This window comes from Hyla sarda, chromosome 2, assembly GCF_029499605.1.
Source record: "Hyla sarda isolate aHylSar1 chromosome 2, aHylSar1.hap1, whole genome shotgun sequence".
Lineage (NCBI taxonomy): Eukaryota > Metazoa > Chordata > Amphibia > Anura > Hylidae > Hyla > Hyla sarda.
Window position 1 is genome coordinate 431,679,916 of NC_079190.1, and position 14,954 is coordinate 431,694,869.

The window sequence follows — 14,954 nt, forward strand, 5'->3', positions numbered from 1 at the left end:
ACAGGTCTCCCCTGTCCCTCGATCGTCAGATTGTTCTCCCTCGCAGGGTCAGTCAGTCTCTGCTCTGGGGGCTCCGCTCACCCCTTCTTCTCCAAGGGCGGCCCTTTCTTCCCCTTCACTGGCAGGTTGTTACAACGGATGCCAGCCTGTCAGGCTGGGGCAGTGTGTTCAGGGATTGGACGGTTCAGGGACTCTGGTCTCCCCCGGAGACTCTTCTCCCGATAAACATATTGAAATTATGGGGGATTCTTCTTTGTCGTCTTCTTTGGGAGTTCCGTCTTCAGTCCCGTCCTGTCCGCGTTCAGTCGGACAACGCCACGGCCGTGGCGTACATAAATTGTCAGGGTGGCACTCGCAGCTCGGCAGCCATGGCCGAGGTGACCAAAATTCTCACCTGGGCGGAGAACAAAGTTCCGGCCATTTCGGCGATTCACATTCCAGGAGTGCTCAACGGGAAGCGGACTTCCTCAATCGGTCCTCTCCCGACCCAGGCGAGTGGTCTCTTCATCCGGAGGTCTTTGCGCAGCTCTGCGAACTCTGGGGCATTCCGGACGTGGACCTCTTCGCGTCCCGGCACAATCGAAGATCCTTCCTTTTGTGTTCCAAGTCCCTCAGGCTCTGGCCGTGGACGCCATCGTGATTCCTTGTGCGGGGTTCGCCCTACCTTATCTGTTCCCTCCTTCCTTCCTTCCTTCCCAGGGTGCTGAGGAAGCTCAAGGCAGAGGGCGTCTCCGCCATTCTGGTAGCTCCAGATTGGCCCCGAAGGTCGTGGTACGCCGACGTAGTCAGGCTCCTGGACGACGCTCCTCTGCGCCTTCCGCTCCGCCCGGACCTACTCTCTTAGGGTCCACTTTGCCACCCCAATTTACAGTCGCTGCATTTGACGGTGTAGCGGTTGAGACCGCGGTTTTGAGGGCCCGCGGTTTCTCTTCCCAAGTCATTGACACCATGCTCATGGCTCGTAAGCCCTCCTCCGCAATAATTTACCATTGTACTTGGCGGTCTTATTTTCGTTGGTGTGAAGCTCAGGACTTCTCCCCGGTGACCTTCTCAGTTTCCCGTCTTCTCTCTTTTTTGCAGTCGGGGCTGGAAGTGGGGTTGTCTCTCAGTTCCCTTAAAGGTCAGGTTTCGGCCCTTACTGTTCTTTTCCAGCGACCCCTGGCTTCTAATTCTCATGTCCGGACCTTCCTGCAAGGAGTGGCGCACGCTGTTCCTCCTTATCGGTCATCTTCTCCCCCTTGGGACTTGAATTTGGTTCTGAGTGCCCTCCAGGGGGCACCCTTTGAGCCCCTTGAAAGAGGTGTCTCTCCGCCTCCTTTCTTGGAAAGAGGCGTTTCTTGTGGCTATCACCTCCATCCGGAGGGTGTGTGAACTGGCAGCTCTTTCCTGCCGTTCTCCGTTTCTGGTGATCCACCAGGATCTTCTGGCCAGGTCCTTCCTTTTTACCTAAGGTGGTCTCGGCTTTTCATCTCAATGAGGACATTGTCCTCCCGTCTTTTTGTCCGGCTCCTTCTGATCCTAAGGAGCGCTTACTACACAAGCTGGATGTAGTTCGGGCTGTTCGGTCTTATCTCTCCATCACTTCTTAGTTTCGTCAGTGTGATTCCTTTTTCGTCCTTACGGAAGGTCGTTGCAAGGGACAACCTGCTTCCAAGGCCACCATTTCTCGGTGGATTCGGTCCGCCATTTCGGAAGCCTATCGCTGTAAGGGGAAGATTCCTCCTTTCAGGGTTGTGTCTCATTCCACTCGTTCCGTTGGGGCATCCTGGGCTCTCCAGACTAAAGCCTCCGCCTCGCAGATTTGCAAGGAGGCTACCTGGTCATCTTTGCACACTTTCTCGAGGTTTTACTGAGTTCATACTTTCGCATCGTCTGATGCTAGTCTGGGTCTTAAAGTGTTGCAGGCGGCAGTGGATCGGCCGTCTGCCTGAATACTTATCTGCCCACCCAAGGGACGGCTTTGGTACATCCCACGGTCTGTGATCCCCAATGGAGCCGATAGAGAAAAGGAGATTTTTTAACACTTACCGTAAAATCTCTTTCTCGAAGGATCCATTGGGGGACACAGCTCCCGCCCTTTTTGTTTTTTTTTCCTTTTGGTTCCATGTCCGAGGGTGTGTTCAGTTATGTATTTTCTTATGGTCCTCGGACAGTTTTAGGTTTTTCTTTGACCTATTGGTCTCCTCCTATTACTCTGGAACTTAAACTGACTAGCTCAGAGCCTGAAGGCAGGTATATCCTGCTGGGAGGAGCTGACTTTTATTATTACCATAGTGTCACACCTCCTTAGAGACAGCAGCATACACCCACGGTCTATGTCCCCCAATGGATCCTTTGAGAAAGCTTTTACGGTAAGTGTTAAAAAATCTCCTTTTTTACAACCCAAGAGCATCTCTTTTTTTATATCTCTTTGGTGCGCTCCAAATTGTCGTTTAAGGGTTTTGCCCACACAGCTCTGTTAGGGTGTCTGCCTGTGAATTTGATTAGTTATCTTAGGTTTAACCCACTTCCCCGAGGGATGCCAACCTGTGCCTGTATTATTTATGTGTATCTCTGTATTTTACGTTCTGGTGTATGGACCACTCTTGTTACTTTGTTAAATGCGATATTTATGTATCAATAAAAGCTTCATGGTTTGACTGTTAAGGGTTTTGGCCACACAGGAGAGTGAAGTCTCTTGAGTAGGCAAATCAGGAAACAAACTCAGTAATTCAATTGTGATCAATATTGTTGGAGGGCACCTTAGGAGTGAATGAGGTTAAAGTTCTCAAGAGAACTTTGTTTTAAAAAATATTTAGTTAAGGGTCAATTGCTGCTAAAGAATGATCCCACTAATGCACTTAGTAGAGGTTTATGAATACAAGAAAGCAGACCTTGAAGGATAAATGGTTTTTAAATTTGAAGGAGCTCAAGTTAGTCTAGAAACAAGACAAAGGTCCCTTTTTATTGTATCAGTTTATTGACCTCGGAAGGGTAAAAAGCTTGATGGCCCTGTCAGGACTCAAACCTGTGACTGAGGGTTGGACAGGTTATGTAGTTAGGGAAGTTACCACTGAGCTATCTTAATATTTCTTTAGTAATCTTGAAAGCTTTTCTAGTGATAAGAGGTTAGGATCCTGATAACTATCAGACAGGGAAGAGTTAACGTCATTAGTCATTGTTCTGTAGCCTCTGAATCTCTGGGGGCAGAAGCTTCCTCATATAGGATGGTTTGAGATGCTGGAGCTCTGGAAGATTTTCCTAAAACATTAGTCACATAGCGTAGACTCTTTGCATTCTACTAATACACCATCCTGTATGAAGCTTTCATCCATAGCAACATTTCATGGTTGGAAAGTGTTTGATCTTCAACAGATAAATTGTGAAAGCAGCACAGAGATGATATTCACTACCATAGGGCAGTGGGGTATCATAGGATCTGCACAAAATGACCCCTATATAGTAATAACACTTTAAGACTGGGTTTACACTTAGAGTACCTGTCATCAAGCTATATTTTCTAAACAAACTCAGATTATATTTCCCCGGCAGGAGAAAGTGGGCGTTCCCCAGCAGGCGCGACGTCCCTGATTCCAGCAAGAGCTGTGCCTCGCCATTCCCTGCACGAGCTTCCACAGTTTGGCTTCCAGGCCAAAAGGAGACCAAACTAAATGTTTGTCTTGTGGCAGGAAACAGAACAGAGACACCTAGTGGCTATTTTTTTTAAAAATCTCATTAAAAACATATAGGGGGAGAGTTATCAAAACCTGTCTAGAGAGAGTGGTGCAGTTGCCCATAGCAACCAATCAGATTGCTTCTTTCATTTTTCCCAGGCCTCTTTAAAAATGAAAGAAGCATTCTGGTTGATTGCTATGGGAAACTGCACAGGTTTTGCTAAATCTCCTCTATAAAGGTTGAGAATGTTAACAGCAAGTAAATAGCAAAGTGTCTTTTAATTACATAAGCAATAATATATTAAAAGTTTAGTTTGTTGACAGGAACACTTTAAGAAGCTCCAGATGGGAAAATTTTGTCCAATGCTTCTGAGCATGGCCATTGCTGACTGAATCATTGCTGTCCCCATAGATGGCAATATCAAGTGAGCTGTTTCCACCAGAACATTGAGCAGGTTCAATGTTCTGAAGGAATTTTTTTTTATTGGAATTTGTCAGAAATTTCTCTACGAGAAAATTGTGAGTGAATGGGTTCACAGAAAACCCATTGACCTGCTTGTAATCCTGCATGCAGCGGAATTTCGGACTGAGATTCCTGAGCGGTATTCCAGTCCGAGATTCTGTAGTGTGAACATGGCCTTAGGGTAGCATCACACATAGCGTATTTCACACTGCGCGAAATACGCTGCATATTCTCCTAGGAGCAGACACCATGGAAGCCCTGTGTGTGCAGCATTGGTTTGGAGGCGGGCCCGTGATTTACAGTCACATGGGCATGCTGGGCCCTCCTCCAAATCTCACAGTACAAACAGGACTGCAGCTGGTAGCTCTGTGTGTCTGCTCATGGAAGAATGTGCAACGTATTTCCCACTGCAGTGGATTTCTCGCAGAGTAAAATATGCTGCGTGTACGCTATGTGTGACCCTACCCTAACAGTTTCCTATACTTTGCATTGTTGAGTACCATGCACAAAGCATTACACTAATATGCAACTTTGCAATACTTCACCATAAGAAAACATGTGTAAATCCATATCAGTGAAGGAAAATGTTCAGCGCAGGCTCGATGCAATATTCTTTATTTATGGATTAGCACATACAGACAATGCACATGGTGATGCAGGCATTGAGCCTGCGCTAGACTTTTTTTTCCTTCACTGTGGATTTGTTACGAGGGATTGTTGTCTTTGTCCGACATGCTGAGGAGGCAATTAAGGGGGTGAGTTGAAAACCGTTGTGTTGGCTTAATCCATATCACTATTACCTTCATTTGCACATCCTACCTAGTTTGGATTGTGGCATTTAATTACTTTGTTTTTTTTTATGAAGCACTGACTTATAGAATTGTCCTACTCTTCCATATGTATTACTTGCAGGAGGAACAGTATTACCATAACCTATATTTAAAAACTCTGCATCGACTTCAATCCATGCAATGCAGCCGGGAACAGGAAAATGCATTACACCAACATCTCAAAGAAGCTACTGAAGCTTTGGTGAGTTGGGAACATTCTCTGATGTTTGATTAGGATTACACAGTGTTGCTTATATAATAATTTCTGTCATATCTTTATGTATTTAAAAGCATTAGGTTGGATTCACACAGTATATTGCTAGATATTTGAAAAAGATTTTGGTCAATATTTTTTGTAAAAAATCTGGAGTAGAATGGAAAGATTTGCTGCGTTTTTGGTAAAAATACTTAATTCTTAATACAGATATTTTCATTTACAGACTCTGCGTAGCCAGACAGAAATGGTGATTAGCTAAATAAGAGTGTTTCCCAAACAGTGGAAAACTACAACTCCCAGCATGTCTGGACAGCTTTTGGCTTATATAATATTTTTGTCTGTAAAATTGAGCGTGAAAGTTTTGCGTTGTGTGTTTTTGTTAATAATAAGCTAATGATGTGTCCCATCAGTGCACACATTGTTTAAAGGGGTATTCCGGGCAAAAACATCTTATCCCCTATCAAAAGGATAGGGGATAAGATGTCTGATCGCGGGGGGGGGGGGGGGGGGGGGGGGTCTGCCGATGGGACACCCCGCGATCTCCCGGCAGCAGCCCGCATTCTATGCATAGCTGCGTCTGAAGTTTCGGAAACCTCCGGGCTTCCGAGACGGGGACGTGACGTGATGCCACGCCCCCTCCATTCATTTCTATGGGAGGGGGCATAATGGCTGCAACGCCCCCCTCCCATAGACATGAATGGAGGGGGCGTGGCGTGACGTCACATCCCCGTCCCTGAAGCCCGAAGGTTTCTGAACCTTCAGACGCAGCTACGTATAGAATGCGGGCTGCTGCAGGGAGATCAGACCGCGATCAGACCTCTTATCCCCTATCCTTTTGATAGGGGATAAGATGTACTTAGAAAATACTGTGTTTGAAAGGGTGTAAAAGTCAACATGCCATATATTTCTAGTGGTGCCACACACCACTGTGTTGTACAAACTGGCACCAACTACATATTGCATGTTACTCATGTCACTCACTCGAACCAGTGGTTGTTTGACGACAAAATTTATTAACAGGTTCTTACAAAAAAAACTTTTGACATGTCATGTTTGCTGTGTATTTGCTGCAGCTGATGTTGCATCCCAGATTAATAAATTTTATATGATTATCTTCTGTTATAGACATCACACAAGAATGAAGCTTCATCTATGTTCGAGTTTGCAAAAAGTCAGCATGAAATGACACAGAAAGATCGAGCAGACTTACAACAAAATGTAAGTGGTCACAGCTGGTAATGACTTATAGAACTTAAATGGGCACTGTCATGAAGTAAAAAAATTGATATGTTGTAGTACTTAAGTACTACAACATATCTCTAATATACTTTAATTAAAAAAAGTGATTTTAAACAAGTTTAAAATCACTTTTAAATTCGGCCACTAGGGGTCGCCCTCCTAGTGGCCGAATGCATTCAGCAGTGACGTCACTACTGGATTTCGACTCATTTCAGCCTGGCAATGAGTCGAAATCCAGGCACTGCTGTGCTCGCTCCCGCCTGTCAATCAAACAGGCGAGAGCAAGCACACTGATAACTGGGGCTACGCGCATTGGCCAGCTCCACTGGCCTCGCGCGCGGCCCCGCCCGCCCCCGTTACCCTGTCCGGAGGCAGCGCTCGCACTCATTGCTGCGCTGAGCCTCCGGATGGGTAAGTTATTTAGAATAGCTACCATTATTGTAATCGGTCCCGGGTCTCGGCAGTATTATCGTGCACGGCAGGCCGGCGATGCTCCTCTACTCCTCCTCCCTGTATAGCACATGCACAGGTAAACAGGGAGGAGGAGACCCCGGAGCTGCCTGCCGTGCTATTGGCAGATCATCTATGCGCGCTCCCGACAGAAGCGCTGCATAGACGATCTGAGGGCGGAAGCAAGCGCCCAGCAAGGCATCAGTGACGTTGCGCTTGCTGGGACGCGCTGCTTCCTGCCCTGCTTTATAGAGCAGATTTAGAAGCACTAAATCTGCTCTATTAAAGCGATTTAATTTTTTTTAAAGCCAGGTAGGGGGTTAGGGCTAGATTACTAATAGGTAGGGACAGATTATATTATATATTACTTGGTGGGAGCTACACTTTAATGGCTGACCGAAGGCATCTTGTGGCATACAAAGTTACCTACCTTAACCCCTTAAGGACCGGGGTTTTTTCTGTTTTTGCACTTTCGTTTTTTGCTCCTTAAAAATCATAACTCTTTCAATTTTAAAAAATCATAACTCTTTCAATTTTGCACCTAAAAATCCATTTGATTGCTTATTTTTTGCGCCACCAATTCTACTTTGTAATGACATCAGTCATTTTGGCCAAAAATCGACAGTGAAACGGAAAAAAAATCATTGTGAGACGAAATTGAAAATAAAAAACGCCGTTTTGTAACTTTTGGGGGCTTCCGTACATTTTTCGGTAAAAATGACACCTTATCTTTATTCTGTAGGTTTATACGATTAAAATGATTCGCTATTTATAAAGGTTTGATTTTGTCGTACTTCTGGAAAAAATCATAACTTCATGCAGGAAAATGTATACGTTTAAAATTGTCATCTTCTGACCCTTATAACTTTATTTTTACGCGTATGGGGTTTTTTGCGCCGTGATCTGAAGTTTTTAACGGTACCATTTTTGCATTGATAGGACTTATTGACTTATGACTTTATTCATTTTTTCATTATATAAAAAGTGACCAAAAATGCACTATTTTGGACTTTGGAATTTTTTTGCGCGTACGCCATTTAATTAACAATATATTTTTATAATTCGGACATTTCTGCACGCGGCGATACCATATATGTTTATTTTTATTTACACTTTTTTTTTTTATGGGAAAAGAGGGGTGATTCTAACTTTTAATAGGGAAGGGGTTAAATGATCTTCACTTTTTTTTTTTTTTTTTTTTGCAGTGTTATAGCTCCCATAGGGACCTATAACACTGCACACACTGATCTTTTACATTGATCACTGGTTTCTCATAGGAAACCAGTGATCGATGATTCTGCCGCTTGTCTGCTCATGCCTGGATCTCAGGCTCTGAGCAGTCATTCGACGATCGGACAGCGAGGAGGCAGGTAGGGACCCTGTCCTGTAAGCTGTTCGGGATGCCGCGATTTCGCCGCGGCTATCCCGAAGAGCCCACTGAGCTAACCGGCACTTTTTACTTTCACTTTTAGCCGCGTGGCTCAGCTTTGAGCGCACAGCTAATGGGTTAATAGCGCGTGGCACCGCGATCAGTGCCGCGCGCTATTAGCGGCGGGTCCCGGCATCACTATGACGCCGGGCCCGCCGTGATATGATGCGGGGTCACCGTGGGACCCCGCGTTATATCACGGGAGCAGGACCAAGGACGTACTCATACGTCCTTGGTCCTTAAGGGGTTAAAGCGACACAGCATTAGCATGATGAGGTCTGGAAATGCAGGTGTGACCTCAGCTCAGCACAGTGTATAGCGAATACAGTAGAGTTCAGAGAGCTGAGAGGGGGGGGGGGGTTGACATTATCATGCAGACACAGAAAATTAAGTTAATTTAGATTTTATGTAGTTCTTATTTTTTTATATTTTTTTTATCTCTTAACTTAAAGCGTACCTATCATATCCCCCAAAAAATAAAAAACTGTTGTGTTACTCAGTACCACACCCTGATCATGTACATCTAAGTTTTGTGTTTAGCCCCTCTATTTCTATTAATAGCTTACATCAGTTGCAGTCTGGATTCTCATCTTTTCTCATGTAGGGGGCATGTCCCTCTCCTCCCCTCACTCTACATGACTAAACTTCCTCCCTTAGGCCCCTTTCACACTATAAAGTTGCTCCGTTAAAAGACCCGTTATAAACTTCCGTTAGAAAAGCCTTAAAAGACAGATGTTAAACGGGCGTTACAAAATCCCATTAAAGTCTATGGGATTTTTTGATTATCCATTAAGACCCGTTATAGCCCGTCATGAATAACGGACGTTATTTGTGATGGAAGAAAAAACGGCACATGTACAAATTTTTCTTCCTTCAAAAATAACGTGGGAATAACGGCCGCTTATATTTTTTTTAAATGTTTTAATTCTATGGCAAACGGATGAGCCTTGCACCCGGTTTATAATATCCGTTATTAATTCTGAGCATGCTCAGAATAGGCGTCATCAGCAGACTCCTGGAGTGCTGAGGGACTACTACTACTCCCATGATGGAACAGACTTGTTTCTATGGTGGTAGTAGTAGTTTCCCCCCCCCCCCCCCCCCCCCCCGCTGCGGGAGTCTGCAGGTGGCTGGGGAGACTACATTGGTGTTCGTACTACTACCACCATCATGGAACAGACTCTGTCAGGGGGAATGTGATTATACAGTAATTAGGCACGGTAAGTTTAAAAACCCTGCCGAGAGCCCTGAATGGCTCCTCCATACAGGCCATTCAGGGCTCCCGGCAGGGAATTTAAAAATGAAAGTAAAAATACATCGTACACCGCAGGGGAGTGAAGAATGCCGCCCCTGCTCCCCTGTTTAATAACTTCTGATCGCATCAGGTCTCAGAAGTGAGACCCGGTGCGATCAATCCCTCAGCCCCTGTACTACAACTCCCATCATGGAACAAAGTCTGTTCCATGATGGGAGTAGTAGTAGTCTCGGCTGTGGGAGTCAGTAGGCAGAGGTGTTAAAACGGCCATGAAATAACGGTACATGACGGATGTTATAATGGGTCTAAACGGATGAATATGCCTGTTATTTTGACGGACGTTATTCAGCCGTTAGAACCCCTTATTTCATCCGTTATTATATGTCCATTTCTCTATCGGCTCCATTGGTGTACACAGACTATGGGTATATGCTGCTGTCTCGAAGAGGTTCGACACTATGGCAACAAGAAAAGTCGACTCCTCCCAGCAGGGTATACCCACCCACAGGCACCTGAGGTAATCAGTTTTTTGCTTAGTGTCTAAGGAGGTAGACACGGTCTGGCGTTCTCTCCAGACCAGGTCTCATATTTTTAATTTTTTTTCCTAGTTAGGGAATGTGTTTAGTTTTTTTTTATTCCTTTTTCTTTCCTGTTTTCAGGTGGGGACTCAGGAACATAGCATTCACTGTTTCCCCATTGTGAGAGGTGGTAGGCATCTTGGATGTACTGTTAACCCCCTCTCGCCAACGGTCAGCACCTGGGGTTGTACCTCATGGGTCCGGGCCCCCCATCCTTCCCTGCTCGTCTCTCTTTTCAAGCCCGGCATGATGCAGGTGACAAAATGCTGACTGAAGACTTCATGACTGAAGACTCCATTAGGTAAGTTCTTCTGACTGAAGGTGAGTATATTTCCCCCTTTTCTTGCAGGTCCTAGGATTCTTCATCCTCTGGGGACCCCCTACTTCAGCCCACTCCTCTTTATTATTATTTCCTGAATTGTGGGGAACCCCTTTCAGGCAATCGGGGCTTAAAATCAGTGGTGTAGGGCTATACAAGTCTTTTTTTATTTTTTCGGCGACTGTTCATTCAGACGCCAACACTACTAGAGCAGTTACTTTTATTTCCACTGCCGACTCCTCCTGCGCTCTCAGTGAGCGCGGCCCCTATCTCCGGCCACCTCACTCACTGCGCCGGAACACAGCCCTGCTCACCTGTGCTCTGCTGTCGCCAGCAGCTACGTTCATTTCGGCAGCGGAGCACTGCCGACTCCTCCCGCGCTTTCAGTGAGCGCGGCCCCTATATCCGGCCGTATAGATCACTGCGCCGGAATACAGCCCTGCTCTCTGTCGGCAGCAGCGTGCTGCCGGCGGTGCTTTTTATTTTTGGGAGCGAGGACGAAATTAGAGCCCGGCCATTTTCCTTCTCTGGCCACGGGCCCTTGTCGGGCTTAGCCCTGCCCACTCACAGCCGCGGTAACCTTTCTCTGTATGCGGCCAGTCCCTTTCTCTGCCAATCGGCGCTAAGCGCGTGCAGAGGGTTTCTGAGGACCAATGAGTGGCGCCCCTTGGCTAGGCCGGTCTCTCGCTCTTCTCATTGGCTATGACAGTTGGAGGTGGCTCAGGGAATAAGAGTCAGGAGAACCAGCTGAGATGCTGAAGACCATGGTTCAAAATCTGGCAATGTGGAATAGAAGGTCCCTATTGGGGTTGAAATTCTCCCTCGATCTCTCCCCTCAGCTGCTACCTTATTGGGGACACTTACACTGAGGGAGCAGTTTCTTTAAAAAAAATTAAAATAAGAATTTAAATAAATATATAAGAATGGAGGTATCCGGCCTGGTCACCTATTGTTCTTGCAGGGGTTAGCAACTCTACCATGCTTGGTTCTGCTAAACCCACTTGTTCCGCCTGCACCACTGCTTCCCCTGCTATTTCTACTACTTTCCCAGTCTATATCTACTTGGCACAGGTCTCCCGTTCTGTGGTGACAGCCTTGGAGAGGTCCGCCCTATGCCGGCCCTCCATAGGGACCCGCTCTCCCCTATACTAACTGCTCTCGCAAGCGTCATAAAGGTGTTTCATCTGGCTCACCTTGTTCCCATTTACCTGGAGAAATTGTGGATGGGGTTTCCGATTTACATCTGACATGGTGCACTCATTGGTTTCGGCCATAAGAGACACCTTCCATCTAGTGGATCCAGGAACTTCGGACGTGGCTCCAGAAGTTTCCTTTCACAAAGGACAGCACGGATTGGCCTAATGTGGTGTACTCATTGGTTTCAGCCATAAGGGACACCTTCCTGCTAAAGGACCCAGGAACTTCAGACGTTTCCAGAAGTTTCCTCTCATCTGGATCTTCGGACATAGCTCCAGAAGTTTCCTTTCATAGAGGATCGCATGGATAATCCTGATGTGGTGTACTCATTGGTTTCGGCCTTAAATGCACCATCCAACTGAAGGACCCAGGAACTTCGGACGTGGTCCAGAAGTTTCCTCTCATCGTGCCCGACCTCTTCCAGGGCTTCCTGACCTCATTCCCATTCAACTGGAGGATTTGTGGGTGAGGTTCCTGATTCGGTCTCCGACTCAAAGGAACGCACTGATGCCTGATTTCGTGTACTCATTGGTTTCAGCCATAAGACGCACCTTCCATCTAAAGGACCCGGGAACTTCGGACGTGGCTCCAGAAGTCTCCTTGCTTTGTGCCAGACCGGCACAAAGACTTTCAGCTCTCAAGCTGAATTTTACGTCCTGCTGGTACCCGCCTGGAGGCACCCTGACAAGAAGGTTCAGGCGCGGTATCCCTTCGCCATGGACCCCCTCTCCAACTGTGGATCTATCGATCTCCCGCCTCTCTAAGGCGCCTACCCGACGGTTGGCTGATGCGGCTGCCTTTAAGGACCCAGCGGACATGAAGGTGGTGACTTTGGCAAACCTTGACTTTGTGACAGCAGGTTCTTCCTGCTCTTGCTTCAGCCTGGGTGTCAAAGGCCCTATCAGTATGGTCTCCTAACTCCGCCAGGGTAGTCTTCAAGATCCCTCTAGAGGATTTGTTTGATCTAACTCTCCGATGCTCCGCAGCTGGAGATATTCTGTGTTCTTGCGCCGCCACTGTGCTGCCTTTGCCACAAGCTACCTGGTAGCCACCGTCCCTCCTTATGGCTTAATGCCTGGAATGCGGACGCCGCCTTCAGGAAATGAGGCGACGGGCAGAGTAGAGTTCTTTATTACCTCTGATAAGGCTCACAGAACCACTTTCTGTCGAAAGTCCTCCTTCTGATTCTGCAGACCTTTGGTACCATCAAGGGGTGCCAACAAGGGTCCAGCCAGGTGCATTCTCTGGAAGAGGGCTCCCCTCCTTCAGGACCTGACCCGGAGGTCGGCTTTCCTTTCCGGCCGTTTTGCGGCCCCATCAGGCTCCCGTAGGTCTTCCTCGGTCTGAAGGGTCGCCCCCCACCTGCCGACCTTTCTTGGGTGGCTGGTCGCCTCTTATTCTTCCGGGATGCCTGGACTACTCACACTCAGGACTCCTAGGTCAGGGATGTGGTAGTCAACGGATACAGGATCGAATTTGCTTCCCTTCCTTGGGATTGCCTTTTTCTTTCCTGGACCCTCCGGTTCCCCTTTCTAGCGGAAGCAGTTCGGGGCACGCCCCAGCTATTTTTCTAAAAAATAAAGTATTTCTCACAGAAAAGAATTGCAGTAGCACATGTTTTGCTAAACACATGTTTATTCCCTTTGTGTGTATTGGAACTAAACCAAAAAGGGGGGGAAAAAAAGCAAATTGGACATAATGTCACACCAAACTCGAAAAATGGGCTGGAGGAAAGGGTCGTACTCTAGAACCCTGAAACGCGTCTAGTCTTAATGCTATTTATATCACTGGTATTAACGCTGCATATGAACTGCATCCATCATATACGGCCTGAATAGGTCAACGCCTGTGGACTTTTGTATAACAACTGATCCAGTCCTGTACAGCTCCGGTTTTGACCTTGCTATCCTGGTCCTGTTTTTGCTACCTTGGCCACAGCATCCGCTGACGTCACACGCCGGTAACACGAGGTGAGACCTCCATACACAACGTGAGGTCTATGGTCGCATTCCAGCGAGCAACCAGTTCCATCATCCAAAGCGCCTGCCCCCACTAGCGGGCTCCCGGTCTCCTGGAACATCAGCGCGTGCCAGCACTCATTTGGAATATCCACACTTACCAGCACTCTCTGCCTGAGATTTTTTCTGAATACTGGGACTCCGCCTGTACAACATTACCCTGCACCGCTCTACAAAGTACTTTGTTCCACTAATAATCTCAGCACCTAATTAACGTCATCTATCTCCCAGCGTAAGCTGTTTGAGCCGAGTGAACTGCTGCTAAACCATACAGGACCGGTAATATTGTATCACACATGCTACGAACTGTCTATTATTGATACCTTTTATCTAACTAGTTATATAACAATATGAGCATTGTCTATTTCCACTACCAGTGACATACATTTATATTTTACTATTTGATTGCCTTTTTTATATATGTTCTTCTCGCAAGGGCACTGTGAGGAGTAACTTATTTTATACTGTCGTTTTAATAAAATAATTGAATTATTATTGAAGCACGATTTCAGATATCGATTTTTATATATAATATATAATTATAATTATTTACACCTTCCTGGAATGTTCGGGCAAATTTTCTATATTTTTCTCCACTTTTTTTTGCAACTGAGGTATAGTTGCATGCTCTGTTTGACCACGGATCGTGTCGGTTGTTAATTGTGAGCTGCACTTGTACATTTCCCTTTCTCTTATAATGTAAATTATCCTGCACGGTGAACTCCGTAAAATAAAAATAAATAAATAAAAGTGCAAAATTCGCCAATTTTGGTACAAATAGCAGAATAAAAAAGATCAAAAGGTAGCACGTATCGCAAAAATAACAAAAAGTACAGCTCATCCCACAAAAAATAAGCTCTTACTCAATGGCGTTGGGCCAAAAATAAAAGTTACGGCTGTTGGAAAATGAATGGCAGAAAAATAACATTTTGCTCTGAAAAGGAAAAAGAACATAGAAAGCTATATAAAATGGGTATCGCCATAATCGTACTGATCAACAGAATAAATATAACGTCACTTTTACCGCACGGTGTACACCATAAAAATAAAAAGTTTTTAAAAATGCCTCAAATTTTCGATTTTTTTCACCAAAAATGATGCATGTGTCAACAAAAAATGCACCACTTATATAAAGTACAATATGTCACAAAAAACAATCTCAGAATTGCTCCACTCAGAAAAAGCGTTCTAAAGTTATTACCATTTAAAGAGATACATGTCAAATTTAAAAAAAAAAGGGGCTGGTTATCGAGGTGAAAAATGGGTCCGTCCTTAAGGGGTTAAGCTATCCGTATTAAGTTGGTGT

The 14,954-nt window shown here is 45.8% G+C and overlaps 1 protein-coding gene across 4 annotated transcripts in view; it reads left to right on the top strand.

Moving 5' to 3' along the window:
* Nucleotides 1-14,954, top strand: part of SPAG5 (sperm associated antigen 5) — a 97,180-nt gene that overhangs the window by 17,036 nt on the left and 65,190 nt on the right. For all 4 annotated transcript variants that reach the window (XM_056559100.1, XM_056559096.1, XM_056559097.1 and 1 more), the window contains exons 6-7: nt 5,029-5,148; nt 6,289-6,381. In XM_056559100.1, coding sequence (XP_056415075.1) covers nt 5,029-5,148; nt 6,289-6,381 — 213 coding nt within the window. The remainder of the gene's footprint in view (nt 1-5,028; nt 5,149-6,288; nt 6,382-14,954) is intronic.